The 15,504-nt window shown below is 38.7% G+C and overlaps 1 protein-coding gene across 1 annotated transcript in view; it reads left to right on the forward strand.

Annotated features, from left to right (window-relative positions):
- Positions 1-15,504, forward strand: part of LOC308065748 (uncharacterized protein) — a 172,084-nt gene that overhangs the window by 124,346 nt on the left and 32,234 nt on the right. The window contains exon 4 of the mRNA XM_080392053.1: positions 1-15,504. This exon is cut by the window's right edge and continues 32,234 nt beyond it. Coding sequence (XP_080248179.1) covers positions 1-46 — 46 coding nt within the window. The 3' untranslated portion in view covers positions 47-15,504.

A 15,504-nucleotide genomic window follows, 5' to 3' on the forward strand; every position in this document is an offset into this window, starting at 1 on the left:
GTCCTTCCAGCCCTTGAACGCCACAATTCCACAAGGTACCATCTGACCATTTGAATCCATTTAGATGAATGTGACCTGAGAGTGCAAACATTTCAAAATAGATAAAGATTAATTACACAGAATTATGAAGAGGTAGATGAGAAACTAATGGAAAGTCAACATACCCAGGTTTGACCTCCACTCTGCCAAAAACCCCACTTTGTTGTATAATCTTGGACAAATCTATTTAAGTCTTTGTTCTTCCTTTGTTGGCTTTGTCGGCTTTGTCCTTTCAAATACAATGCTCTCTGGGACAAGTAGTGTTTTTTTCCTGTGTCTGTGCAGTGTCTAATACAAGTAGTTTCAGCCTTGGTGGAAATCTTCAACTCGAATAGCAAGAATAGTAATTATGGAGTCTTTGTATCAAGTGTCACAAGCCCTTAATGAGTTAATAGAGAAGTGTCAGTATTAATATTGAAGGAAGGACAACAGATACAGCCAAGAGGGGGAAAAAAAACCACCTTCAGTGCTTGAAAAATCCATAATAGAGAAAGAATTTCTTGTGGAGTCTGCTTTATTTAGACAAGAAGACATTTGTTCAAATTACAATAGACATTCAAACACTTCTTATTAGAAACTTTAAAATCCTGAAGGAAGCTTTTCTTTTTTCCATTGAAGTCTACAAGAAAGAGAGAAAGGTTCTTGCTGCCTTATTGCCCTGAGAAGGTTTAACAGCAAGTGAAACATTTGCTAAACATAAGGTTTTTTGGTTTGTGGGGTTTTTTTATTATTTTATTATATATATCAAAGTCTTTTGACCATACCTATTGTTTATAAACATTTTCCAATTTCCTCAGTGTCCTTCCCTTTTTCTAAAAAGCAGCAGTTACTCAGAGTGGAAGCTGACAATGGGGTGTGCCGTGTACCAAACACGTTGCGCTGAATATCCATGTGTATTTGAGAATGATGAAAATGACAGAACCTAAGTTTGTACTGCTGGAAAAGAAAGCATACAATTGTGTAATTCTATTGATATAGAAATGTGTTTTGAGTTCACAGGCTAAGCCCGATGATGGGGAGTGAATGTGTTCACATATCTTAATTTCTTTGAAGCAGAATGTTTACCATTTTAGCTCCTCTCTGTGAATAGAGAGTGGGGCTTATGTGGTCACTGAAAGCAACAAAAGATTTCAGTGAGTTTGTAGCATAATTTCCCTGACCTTTCAGGGTAGTGCAGCAGTAGGAAAATATCACATCCAGCAAGCGAGTTGTTGGTTTGGGGTTTTTTTGAGAAAATTGGAGCTAGGAAGATGTGGACTAAGAAAAGGATCCTGCAAATGATTATACTTGTAAGTATCTCTAACACTTCCACGGTTCAGGGTCATAAGCACATAAACATGAAGTGTTTGAAAAGTCCAATTCACTTCAGTTGGACCACTTATGTGTTTGAATTGAATACATGCTTGGTATTCTGCTGGGAACTGAAATTTACTGTGGGAAATGAGGAATGCATTAGATTGTCATGAAGAGAAGCAATTTCCAGGACAAAGGGATTAGACTGTAGGAACTTCCTACTCTTGTGGATAAAAACTAACTTGCAACATTTGTCTTTAAAAGTTTCAAATTAGGTAATATTTCCAGTAGAAGGTGATGTGAGCATGAGTATTATAATTTTAAAATACTTGGAAAAGGTAGTGCCCTCTTTGCCAAGTGTTCCCACTCACATTCACACAAACACAAAGAGGCCATGAATAGCTCTGCTGAACATACCCTGCTTCCCTCAACGCTCCCTGCCCCTCTCTGGCACCTTTCAGTTCACCTGAGAATATCACAGAATTTTTGGAGAGCCACTTCCGAAGCCACATCCATATCATTTACACACCCCACATTCTAAACCTGAGTGTGTCCCTGATGCTACTACATCTGCCCTCCTCCTGTTATTGAAACTGAATAATGCTGTGTGGTTTATCTGGTGATATTTGTCAGATTTCAGAATAAAGTGGGGCAAATGCTTGCAGCACCTACCTGGACAGGTAGAATAGATGCAGAGCAGGATGAGGGTGCCCAGGTCTCACAGAGCACAGTTTTCTTTCCAGTGCTGCCTGGCCTAGGAGGTACCTAAATAAAGTGGTGTCTGTGTTACAGAGTTCTCAGAGCATGAAGATATCTAAAAGAAAAGAATGGTTTCTTCAAGCTGTGCCATGAGCCTGTGGTAAAGCCATTCATATGATTTGCTTTCACCAGGATTCCTGGCTTTAAATTCATAAAACCACAACACCCTTGGTATACCAAAAAGTCTCCACATGGGTTTGGCCCTTATTGACTGAACTGCATTTGACGCAGAGCCAGAACTGGGAATACACACAAAGCATCATCTCTCCTGAGTGTTTTCTTAGCCCTAGGGCCAGGTGAGATCTCCTGCAGGTCACTGGGGAAGCTCCTCAGTTACCTCATGCTCCCAGCTGTCTAACCAGCTCCCATGGGCAGAAAGCCCCTTGGGGTGGGTGGTAGTAGGGCTTGCCAGGAGACGGGGCTGAAGTTGCAGACTTGGGTCTTCTACAGCAATATATGGAAATAGGAAAGTTATTTGCCTTTTCTCCCTGCTCCACAACTTCGCAGTTTTCAGAGGGTCCCTGATGTATCTGTACAAGAGGAAAGATTCACACTGTTCTTCAGATTCATAGTTTCAGGATAATCTTTTAGTGATATTTTCTGGGGAAAAAAAGCACACACCCTTAAAATGTCAATCCTGCTTGGCACAGTTAAGTATCTTATGTCAGTGCAACTTGCTAGAGCCCCTATAATATAACAAAATATTAGATTATCCATCCTTGGTTTTATTCCCTTATTCTGCTTCACAAAATTGGAGTACAAGGTCTGGTGGTGGCTTTGCTTTGTTTTTTTGAAGATATTTTAGTTATCTCTGTCTGTCTGCATCACATTTTGAAATGCAATTAGCTTCATCTATTCGGACTGTTCTCTGCAGACATCAGGTGCTAAGAAAAAAGTGCTAAGAAAATTCACTGAAGCTATTTGCTCTCTTGCAGAGCAGCTGGCTGAACAGATAGAGGGTTGGGGTTTCTTTCTGGAAGTGGACAGGCCTTTGAAGTCAGTGAATTAACTCTCTTGGTTTAGATTCAATTTTCAGTCAATTGCTGGTCAGATTAGCTGTAGGACTGCTGGTGTCTTACTGGTGATGAGCTAAAGCAATTAGATGCCTGAAGCTTGTCATCTCCTTGTTAACAGGCTTCTGGGTATGCCTGCAGCCCCCTTATTTGCAGAAGACTGTAATTCAAATGACATCTGTGAGTTATTTATAGGAAACCAGTACTGGAGCTGTAACCTATATAAAATCAGCCACTATTTTAGTTCCCTGATGGAGGCACATTCTCCAAGACTCCCATACTTCAGGATGCTCATGATTTCAAATGTAGGGTCAAGGGCAACTGATGTTTTTTGGATTCTGTCTTTTTGTCCAGCTGTATTCAGAAATCTCCCTACCATCCTGTGTTTAACCTCTGTTGGAGGCTCAGTCCTGAGCATACTGGGTATAAGAAATCAAGAAGAGTGCAGAAATAAGCAGGGATAGGTGGGCAGCCTGAGGACCCCGTTAGTAGAAAGCTGCCAGCCAGCCCATCAGAGCCAATGTTTCTCAGAGTACATTCATCCACAGAGCTCATACGGAAAGCACTTGGATACCGGGAAGGAAATTCTGGAGCATATCTGCTCAGTCAGCTGCAGAGATGGAAATGCTGGGTAATAGCAACATTAACTGTGAGAAAGGAGCTGCATCTGCCCTGTCATTCAGAAGCAGACACGTTTTATCTGCTTGCTGAATTCATCCACTGGTGTCATTATTCCGTGGATCATGCCTGCTCCTTCTGTCTCCGCAGCAGCACCAAATCAAACTTTCTTGCTTTCCCCCTGCAACATACAGGAATCCATCACACCAGCTCAGCTCCAGTGCAAAACCTTCTGGGTTAAGACCACAGAATAAATACAACGAATTCGGTTACTATTATTTATCAGATTCTCTTTTCATAACTTCCCTTCATTCCCACTCCATCTTCCACACCTCTCCCCCACACCTCTCCCCCTCAAAAAAAAAAAAGAAAAAGAAAAAAAGGAAAAAAGAAAAAAAAGAAATTGCTTAGAAAGAATTAGTCTTCTAATTACAGACACATGTTTAAATTTGAGTTGAACAAATGTAATTAGTGTGTAGAACTAAAAATTAGGATTGTATCAGTCCCTTGGTCTTAATATGTATTAAAAATATTATTTAAGAACAGGTGTAATTTACGTCAGAGTATAAAATTGATCAGATCAATGCATATCTAAATGATGCACAAATGTGGAGATTATGGTAATTAATTAATCACCTACATGCATGTTTGAAGTGATGTTTGACAGAAAAGCACCAAGAAGTTAAAATTAATTAGTAATCTACACAAAGTGTACATCTATTTCAGCACTGTAGATCTTTCATAATTCTTTACAAATTCTGATAAAACAAATATGTTTTGACTCCAGAAAATAACCTTATAGGCATATTGGAATCCATTTTTATTACCACTCGGTTATCTCTAGGATAAATGTGTTTCTCTTATGCACAGGAAGATGCCAGATTGACACATCCATTCAGGAGTGCCAAATGGTATTCTTTCTGACTGTTATATTGCTTCCAGAGGTTCTGTCACTGGATCTTAATTAAGGCTGCTGTTGATAAAGCTCAAACCAGATTAAACACAACACATTCTTCATTGCTACAGTCATTCCTCAGTGCCATTAGGAATCAGAAGTAGAACCAGTTCCTACTTATAGGTAGAAACTACTTATATTTTGATTTTTGCAAAGGATTTAGTCTGTCGTGATCACCTCTGACCACCTCAATTAACCATTGTTATCAAATGCTCTTTTCTCATACTTGTGCAAGTGAGAATTTATATATTTATTTTATGTGTTCATATATTTATATGTATATATGTTTGCTAGGGGTCTAACCTCCTACTCTGATGGAGGTCAAGCCAATACATTGGACAGTCTAGAAACTAACTTCACCCCACAGTAGACATGCATAGCAAATGGATGAATTTCTAGTCTTCACTGACTGTATTTTATATATGTGTGTCCAGGCATTGTAATGAGACCTGAGGCATCTAGCTCACATATAGAAACGTGCATCTTGGCACTTAAGTCAAAGCACCTCAGCGTGTGTGTGCTCCTGACCTTTCAGCACTGCCATTATTCCCAATTATATGACAATATTGGTAATGTTTTATCTTTTGTAAAACTTCGGTTTCCTGAACCTGAATTTTGCTTATATTTCTATAATTATTTTCTGGGCTTGAAGGCTGAAAAGCATGAGCACACAAATAATTCCTAGCTGAGCATGTGACAAGCACATGAGCATAAGTTAAAAGATTTCAGATATGATCAGAAAAGAAACAAACAAACAAAAAGCAACCTCAAAACCCTAAATCCAGCAATTTTAAAACCTAAATAGCCGATTAGGAACATCTTAACATTTGGACTGTCAGAGTAGATAATTATTTGAGTTTTTGAAAAACCACTTCACCCTCTTTCCATCTACTTGTATAATGTCTATGGAAGAAGACTGGTGAAGGAGACATTTGGGATCAGGCAGATACAGACTTCTAACCTCCCACACCAAAATTCCACTCCATTAATTTATCTGGAAAGTCCCTATCACAATATGTGCACTGCAGCAAACAAATGGCAATAATGCATCACTGGTATGGTAATAATACTAATATTTATGTTCTGGGTGACAGGACACTGGTTTGGAATTTTAGGAGCTGAGAATTGCCTTCCCAACTCTCCTGCCAGACAACTGTGACCCCTGCAAAGGTCATTCCATACTCTGAAAGCAGTTGTTTTCCCAGCTTCAGAAGACTTACTTTTTTTTTTTTTTTTTAAAGTTTTGTCTGCTTAATCTGTAAATTCTCCAGGGTGGAGACTGTCTTGTTATGCACCGAAAGGGGTCTTGATCTCACAGGACCTCCACGTTATGTTGTAGTACAAATAACATTAATCTCATACATATTTGCCCCTGTTTAACCTGGTTATGCGTATGGGCGAAGCATCTCATTTGGTAAGCACATTTGGAAAATGAGAGATATTTTCTGAATTGCTTTCAGCTGATGATTTAAATCCATTTTATGGTCACTTAATGATAAAAAAGTGAGCTTCGTGTCCAAAACAGAACTGTTTCATGGTTGGACTAATGCATCTAGTATATGAACGTTAATTTCCAAAATATGTATAGTTTGTTCCAGTGGCACGACCTGGTGTGGTTAGCATGTTGTGGATCCACAGGACTGTAAAAATTCAAGAGGTCCATAAAAAGGTTTTGACACAGTAATACTGAGACCCAACTATACCTTTGTAAAAGACATTGCTACAGTTTAATGTATATAGACTTGGTTAACTGATGATAAGTTAAACATTTGATTTTACTGTAATGGTTCTGTTTGACTCACTTGGCTTTGTCATATCAGTAAGTCCTCATAAATCACTTTGAAATTTCCATGTTGTGGTAGCAAAGACAAACGGTGTATAATGCGCTTCAGTGTCATGCAAAAACACCTCTAAACCTTCTGTGGAAACCTCCTTCCTCCATATGATGTTAAGTCTTTGTATAGACAGTGAGCACCAGAGGACCTGCCTCTGTTTTTAGCATCAGATCTCCCTTCCCCAGCCAGCTCTGCTCACAACAGCCCAGACAGAGTCAAATCTTATGCTTCCTGTTCCAGACGCAGACAAAGAAATCCAAGAAGTGAGGAGCTTGGCACTCATGATGGAGAAAAGCTGTAGTTACTGTGTTGAGTGTGAGCAGAGATCTGAGAGGAAAGTGCATTTGTAATCCAAATGTTTGAGCCTATGATTAGAAGGTGGGGATCCAAGGATCTCCATGGAAAAGGAAACAAAGCTGACCAAAGGTTGGAAGAGGAGCTATTCAATCTCACGCATATGTTTTTGCGTGCAGGTTCATGCACTTGCACATGCAACAGCACATGATAGCTCCTCTAGAGTACTTTTTGTCATTTGGGCTGAGTTGTTTTGTAAAACCACACAAAAAAATCCATACAAAAGCAAAGAGCTTGAAAGCGTCATTCAGGCATCATAGGGCCTAGACAATGCATAACTTCTCTACTCATTATTTCTGAAAAATGTGCTGCTGGCTTCTTACCAGCTTATGCTGATTGTCTTCCAAAATAAGAAATATCCCTGACTGTTTAGCATAGAAAGAAAAAGACAGCGTTAAAGCATAAGTGATGAAATAGCAGACAAAGTTGATAACAGGGGCAGGCTGGTGTAAGTCTGCCCTATAATTATAAAATTATACAAAAGAGAACTTCCAAATTTGGAACTGATTATTTTTTTGCTTCATAAAACTACAGGGATAATTCATTCATTGCCCTTTTCTGCTCCTTTTAATTAGTTATTTTCGACAAGTCTCTTCTTCAGCATCAAAGTTGTTATGAAGCAAGAATAAGACAATTTTTTTTTCTCTGAATCATTTTAGATAATAATGCCAGGATATTGGAAACATTTCCCCAGTGGGGAAAAACTTTCTGTGTCTTCAGAGTACCCCAACCTAGATAAAACTGCTGCAAAAAGTTAAGCAAAGTTAAAGCAAACTGAAGTCCCTACAGACTTCACTAGATGCAAGACAGAAATATGCCATTATACTTCTAGGTTGTCCTAGTGCCTTCAGCACAGCCATGTCCTACCAGACCCCTGGCATAGTAGCATTGGTAGTCCTGAGCATCATTATTAACTACCGTTCTCATCCTGACCAAATCTAGCTCCACATCTCTTTCTTCCTGTGATGCTGCCTTATCTGCCAGATTCTGGGAATGGGAGAGCATGTAGCTGTTGGTAGTTAACACCATGAAAGGAATATTCAGGTTCAGAGATATAAGACTTAAAAAAGAATTAGCTATGGGTAGGTCAGCCTGCTTCTTGATACTTTAGCTGTCTATTCATTTTACAGCAAGCACATGCTGGATAAATTGCCTAAAGAGGCCCTGGAGCAGAGACAGAGGTATTCCCACTCCAGGATGGCACCCCAAGAGATTCTGACTCACCCCAGCTCTCTGCCTTTAACAGTCTTGCACACTTTTCCACACCCTCCATAAATGTTGGTGTCATGTCCACCGCCTCCTCCTCCTTCTCCTAGTATTTTCTAGAAAAATGCCTATCATCAGCTCTGTTTCATGATGAAGATCAGTGCTTTCATTGTTAGGCATGTTTGAGTGTGCTTATCACACTGGACCCCCAAAGGATGCGAGATGGAGGAAAGCCTTGTTGATGGGTCCTGGGAAGACCTGGCAATCCTACAGTGACACTGCCAAAGTGGTGGCAGTTTTGGGGACAGCATAGAGACTGCCAGGCATGCTAGGAATTATTAATCTGTCATCAGATTTTCAAAGATCTAAATATTTATGAAGACTTATTTATTCCCTGCAGGTGACCTGAGAACCAAATGATCCAGTGCATGACTGAAAACTAATGATAGACCTGGGAGTCACATCTAGGTGTCCAGAGCATCCAGTTCAGTGCTTAATCACAAGTACTTTCACAGATCTAGGTGAGGCTAAAGGTTTGCACTTGCACTGCTGAATTGCAAGTCTACTCTTCTAACGTGACACATGTCTAATAAAAAAATGCATGTGAGAAATCAGACTGAGTCTGATGCTCATGTTGAGTGTGTGCACTTTTCCACTGATGTTAATTTTCAGTCTAATTCATTTTCATTTGTTCCATTGAATCTTTTTTTCTGGAATAAAAGTGTTTCTGAGACAGTGCTCATAGTCATCCCTGCTGTTGCCACAGGCAATGTCAGCAGGGAGACTGCAGCCTAACGCAGAGAGGGACAATTGGGATCCTCTAGTAAAGTGACATCAGTCAAACTTCTAAACATGGACAAAGTGACCAAAATACCTCTTTTTTGGACAAACAAATAAAAATAAGTTCATGAAATTATAAAGAATAGGTGAAATTTATCTGCTTGCTTTTTAACTTGCTTTGGGTTTAAAGGAAACATTTTTAGTGTTGCTGAATGTTGGCACTGAAAAATGGGTAATGAGAGGAAGAGCGATGCTGATACTAGCTTCCCTTTTTTATATATAATTAGTTATTTCAGTGGGAAAATGCCTTCTAATGTGTTCCTTGCTAGTTCTGCTTGTGATATTAAGACTAGAGGAAATGTTGTCAAACATTAAAGTGTCGGAAATGTTGCACAGGATTATAGCAAGGACTAATTAGTTCAGGTTATCTACAGCAATATGCAATGTGTTATAGTATACAGGAGCAAAGTGCTGTTATGATTATTCCTAGGAACAATGCAACATTTCCAAGTACAGACAAGCTCCCCCAAAGGCTTGAAACTCCAATCCAGCTTCTCAAATTCAAAGTCAGTGAGCGATGTACCAAAGGATAGCTAAAGGAAACAAGTGATGTGAATTTACAGAATGTAAATCTGACTTTGATTTTTTAAAATTTTCTTTCAAATTGTGTCCAAACCATGTTTTCTTCATTTTCAGCTGACTATCATTAAAAGAATGAGTTCCAAAATGCTTTCAAAGTATTAAATGTAGATTTTGTTTAAACATTTAAATGTACATATTTATGTATAAAAATTTGATGGGGGAAGGGTGAGAAAAAACAATCCCCAAATCACTCTAAATCTCAAAGACAGTATATACAAATTAAAGCTCAGTATTATTCTACTGTAAAGTTGTTCTGGAGAATTGCATGGACTTCGTTACAAGGTAGTCAAGAGTCATAATTAGAATACACTGAATAAGAAAAATGCAGAAAATATTTTACTCTCCTTTTTCTTATGACCCCAAAAAAGCTCAGACTCAAACATTAGTTACTCTGCCACAAATTAGAAGCACACTAAGCACATCAGTGGAACTGAGAAAAAAAAAAAAAAAAAAGAGCCTACATATGTTAGTCCATTGCTAATAATCCAGCACTAAAAAGTCCAAGCTTTTTCCTCTGTAACTGTCTCCATGTAAAACAAGCTGTTCTTTGTACAGTGGAACTAATGAGGACTGATTCTGTGAAATTTTGTGTCCTGCCCCTCCCCACCTCTCCACGTCATAATATGGTGTGCAGCCATTACAGTATAACTTCATTCCTGCAGTACTACCAAGGTCCTCGTGTACCCCAGATCCTCCACCACCCCTCCATGGAAGGACACTTCATGCCATGATGGTGCTATTGACCAACCTCCCATTAAATCAACTGGTTGGGCATACAATGATAACTGTTGAATTGGTACTTTTACTGAGATGAAGCCCTGCTACTCAATCTATTGTCTATGGAATTTCACATTTTGAGATCTCAGTAGCTGGGCAAATTGGTAAATGGGTCTTTAAAGTTATCAGAGGAGTACAGCAAGCAGGGCAGCTGTATAAGTCCTCTGTCTTGGGTTAATCAGGCTCTAAGTACTAGAACTTCATAAACTTTTCAGCAGATTTCAAACTCAGAAATCCTGACCATTAATCATAGTTTTTATTTAGTTAGGAAGGTGTCCTAGGATCAACTCTTACCCACTTAAAAGTGTCATTATGAAACTACCAGCTTGGCTGACACTGAGGATTGAAATACAGACCTCTGCCTTTTTGATAAAAGACATGTTTTATAGGTATGCTTTGTAATTAGATTTTCACCCTCTGTGGATTACAAAAAAATCAGAGACCCAATATAAAATGCTGACTTTTGAATTGTCTAGGATGTGCTATGAGGTTGCATTTATCATCCTATTATTTACCTGAGTTGCCCCTACCAAAAGAAACCTCATATGGACAGGATCTACAGCTTATAGCGAGCTCACACCGCAGAACGCCTGGCCAGGGAATCTCCAGATACCTACTATAGATGGGTTTAAGCTCACTTTAATAAAAAAAAAAAAATAATTGTCTAACCAAGTTCAAGGATATGACCTGAAAAGTGTCCCTAATTGGAGTGCTTTCACCATTGCTGTCATATAGAAAGCAGGTGATATTTATAGGCCATGAGAAATCAACATGGGGATTGGAAGTTCTTAACTTTCAGGGGAATTTCTGAGAAACTTCAACTTAAATTCTCAAAATCATACTTACATACTCATGGCAAGTAATTAATTAATAATATTTGCTGTTTGCCTTAGGAAAAAATAAACACTAATTTAATAAATGCTCATTCATCAAGAACCACAGAAAATATTTGAGAATTAGAAAAGTAAGCTTGAAAAATATCACTGTACAACTACTTGGAACAATTCTACAGATTTATCCCAGAAAAGTTGTAATTAATTATTCAGTGTTAAATTTTGTCTCACCAGAAACTGCTATAAAAAGTTTTCTATCATTATTTCCTAGTAATTTTTACAAGACCTTTCAATGTGTTAAAATTTTTCCTCAAAAGTGTGTTAACCCAGAATGACGAATCTCTGAAAATAATTCTTTGATTTGTATAACAAACAAACTGACCTTTAAAAATCTACAGAATATAAATTATCTTTGGTTTTCAAAGCTATCATAGGAACAGCCTATAAGGGCTGGTATCTTGTATCTAATTCCAGCACATATTATCTAATTTAGTAATTTCAGAGTATCTACTAGATGGCTAAGTGTTTAATGAAGATGTACATTTTCCTATTTTACTTTTTTCTGCCCCTGAGAGTAAAAATTTGCCCAGTGTGTCTCATGTTGCACACTCTTGCATTTTAGGACATTACTTTCTTAAATTCCATTTAAGAAAATTATTTAGAATACTTTCTCCTCTGCTATCTAAGTGAATAAAAAGCAAAGAAAAGACTGATGGCTTTGAGTGAAGCTTTTCAGTTATTTTGAATCTGAGAAACCAAGTACAGTTTTCAAATTCATCTTTGTTCCATTTACAAAGATATGTAATTACAAGAAGATGACATTAGGGCTTTTTTTTTTTTTTTTTTACATCAAACTTTGTCCATGAGGGTGGAATTCATTGCACTAAATGTTAGGCATTTAGAGATTTGACACTAAAATCTGAACTACTCAACGTAGGCAGGATGTTCCTTTGCAGTCAGTTAATGGAGGAGATGCTTCCAAGGATGATTCATCTGATCTGAGTTACCTGTTTTAAGCTGAAATGTCTCTTGGATGCCTATTTCTCTCCACTGACTGCAAAGAGACCTGCTCAGCCTCAGATGGCAAGCTTTTAAACACTAGATTGCTCTTACATGTTCTCACCTTGATATGTCTTTAAAAAATTACCTTGCTGGCCTAGCCTCTCTAACTTTCAGGGTTGGAATTTCAAAAGTTCTAGCTGACTTCACAATAGTGATGGTAGAAAATCTCCTGCTAGTTTCAGCAAAGAAATGTCAGGACAAGATTATTTTTGAGACTAGGTAATTTACACATTAATCTGCATGTAACTGATGTGGTTTCTTTCTTGCTATTTAATGTAGAACAATGTATAAACCGTGTGAAAATCAAATCACTGAGTTACTTAAAGCACAAAAAAATATAAAATTTACTGTTTGTATTTTGACTCAGTTCTTCACTCCCACTTCTACAGATGTAAACACTCTAAGCAGATGCTTAGGTGTTAGTAGAAACTCAATGAATACTTAACTGGCTGGATCCTCCATTGTTCGGTGAACTGAGCTGCCATTTCTATCAGTGATTCTATGCATGAAATATTCTCTATACAGAATGATTGGATTCTACCCCCAGCTTTCATAGGTACAGATGTCTGTGAAAATAGAGAAAGATACCTAGTGAAAGACACCCAGCTTCACCCCATGTCACCTCCGTGACCAGTAAGATCACGGAACAGAACCTCCTGGAAGATTTGTCAAACCATATGGAAGACAAGGAGAAGATTAGAGAAAGCCAACATGGCTTGAACAAGGCACATCATCCCTGACTAATCCAGTGGCTTTCTACAATTAAGTGACTGCATCACTAGACAAGGGAAGAGCTACAGATGTCATCTACCTGGACTACTGTAAGGCCTTTGATATGATCCCCCACAACATTCTGGCAGCTAAATTGCAGATATATGGGTTTGATGGGTGAACTGTTAGGTGGATAACAAATTGCTTGGGTGGCCATGTCCAAAGAGTTATAGTCAATGGCTTGATGTCCAAGTGGAAACCAGTAATGAACAGTGTCTCTCAAGGTTCCATACTGGGACTGATAGTATTTATGGGTAATTGGCCATAACATCTTCATTAATTCCACAGATGGTGAACCCTCAGCAAATCTGCTGATGACACCAAGCGGACTGGTGCAGTTGATTTGCTAGAGGGAAGGGATGCCATCCAGAGGCACCTATCAAGGTGATAGTGGATCTGTGTGAACCTCATGAAGTTCAATAGGTCTAAGTGCAAGGTCTGGCACGTGGGTCTGGGCAATCCCCAATATCAGTACAGACTGGAGGATGAATTGATTGAGAGCAGTCCTGTGTAGAAGGACTTGGGAATACTGGCAGATGAGAATTTAGACGTGAGTCAACAATGAGTGTTTGCAACCCAGAAAGTAAATTGCATCCTGGGCTGTACTAAAAGAAACATGATCAGCAGGTAGAGAGAGGTGATTCTGCCCCTCTGCTCTCGTGGGGCTCCACCTGCAGTGCTACGTTCAGTTCTCAGGAGTCCAGCACAAGAAAGACTGTTGGAGCAGGTCCAGAGGAGGCCCACAAAGATGGTCACAGGGCTGGAGCACCTCTCCTAGGAAGAAAAGCTGAGAGAGTTGGGGCTGTTCAGCCTAGAGAAGAAAAGGCTCTGGGAAGACCTTGTTGTGGCTTTTCAATAATTAGAAGGGGCTAACAAGAAAGACAAAGACTTTATACCAAGGCTGTGGTGACAGGACAAGGGGAAATGGTTTTGAACTGAAACAGGATAGATTTAGATTAAATATAAGGAGAACATATTTTATGACAAGTGTAGTGAGACAATGGGACAAATTGCTCAGAGAAGCTGTGGTTGTCCCATCATTGGTTAAGATCAGGCTGAGCTTTGTGAAAAATGTCCCTGTTCATGGCAAGGGGGTTGGACTAGATGATCTTTAAATGCCCCTTCTAAATTAAACCCTTCTGTGATTCTGATTCTATGAATTTATGAATTCCTTTGACATCTGTCAGATGAGGGTGAAAAATGGGTTCCATCCCAAATATCTTGGAAAGTTCACAACCTCCGAGGACAGTGCCACTGTGCATACCTCACTTTATCCAACCCTGCAAACACCACAAGTCACGCTGCATTTTCAGGTGAGGCCCCACATCCCTACATCTGGACACTGTAGAAGCCATCACAAAGTTATCCTACTGTCAACAGGTGAGTATTTTCCAAGTGGGATATTTGAGAGCCATGGAAATTAAAATCATCTTCAAAGAGATTTAATGAAGTGTGGCCATCCAACCCACTGAAACATTTAGGTTTCAACATTAGAATAAATGAATCCCACCTTGTTCCAGTTTCTTCTATAGATCTTAAAGGACAGTGAGACAGTAGTGAAACTCACACTGCCCTCAAATCAGATTTCTTAAAATTGGCTCATAAACAGGTCTTCAGTGTTGTTAGTGAGTGGAGAGAACGTGTATACCCCTCCACCACTTAATTTCCAGGCTCCGTTTATATTTCTCTTCACCTCAGAATGGGAAAGCATTTGAGGCATCAGCATGTCTTTACTTCTTGTCACCACATTTATCACTCTTCTTTCTCCAAATGTTCAGCTGAGTTTCCTTCAGATCATTTCCCCAAACTGCGTTTGTGCAATGCCTCAGTAATAAAAGTCAGCAGAATGACTAGATGGAATTCCATCCTCTTGCATTATCATTGAAAAAGACATTACTATTCCCCTATCAAAAATATCCATCAACCTAATTACATCTCTTTTCTTCACAAGGTTTTAAAATAGGATACCTAAGTGTAATAGGCAATGTAGAGTTATTATTTAATGACCATAGGGGAGATATATTTTGATTCATTTTTCTTACATGTTAAAAATTTATGACAAACATAAACCCCTGTTATAGCAGTTGGATCATTTGTAATGGTAATAATTTTATTTAAATCATATAAAGATAAAACATTATGTACATTTTAAAGCGTTATGCCATTCTGAACCACTTGGGGAGACAGTCTGGTAGATTGGAAGTAAAGTAAATGGTAAGCATAATCTTAGCCAAAAAATATGTGAACTCTGAAACTTGGCATCTAAAACTGATTAATTTTTTTTAGCCTTTTTTGATGCAGATTTTTTATCACTTTTAATCATCTTTCTGGAAAATGTCTACTTTCTCCCAGTTTAGCTTAAGAGTTTTAATACTGATTTTGTCATTGGCCTGGTAATTGACCTTGCTGTGCCTGGTTCTTCCCCCACCAGTTTCACTTGCCTCACCATTATAGGACTGAAAAAGATAACAAAGCCAATAAGCAAAGGAGGAAAAAAGAAAAGAAAAAAAGGCAGGGACAGATTTTCAGAGAGCATAGATCATCTGAGAGCAACACGTCTCATTCAT

The sequence above is a fragment of the Falco punctatus genome (genome assembly GCF_963210335.1).
Source record: "Falco punctatus genome assembly, chromosome: 6".
Taxonomy (NCBI): domain Eukaryota; kingdom Metazoa; phylum Chordata; class Aves; order Falconiformes; family Falconidae; genus Falco; species Falco punctatus.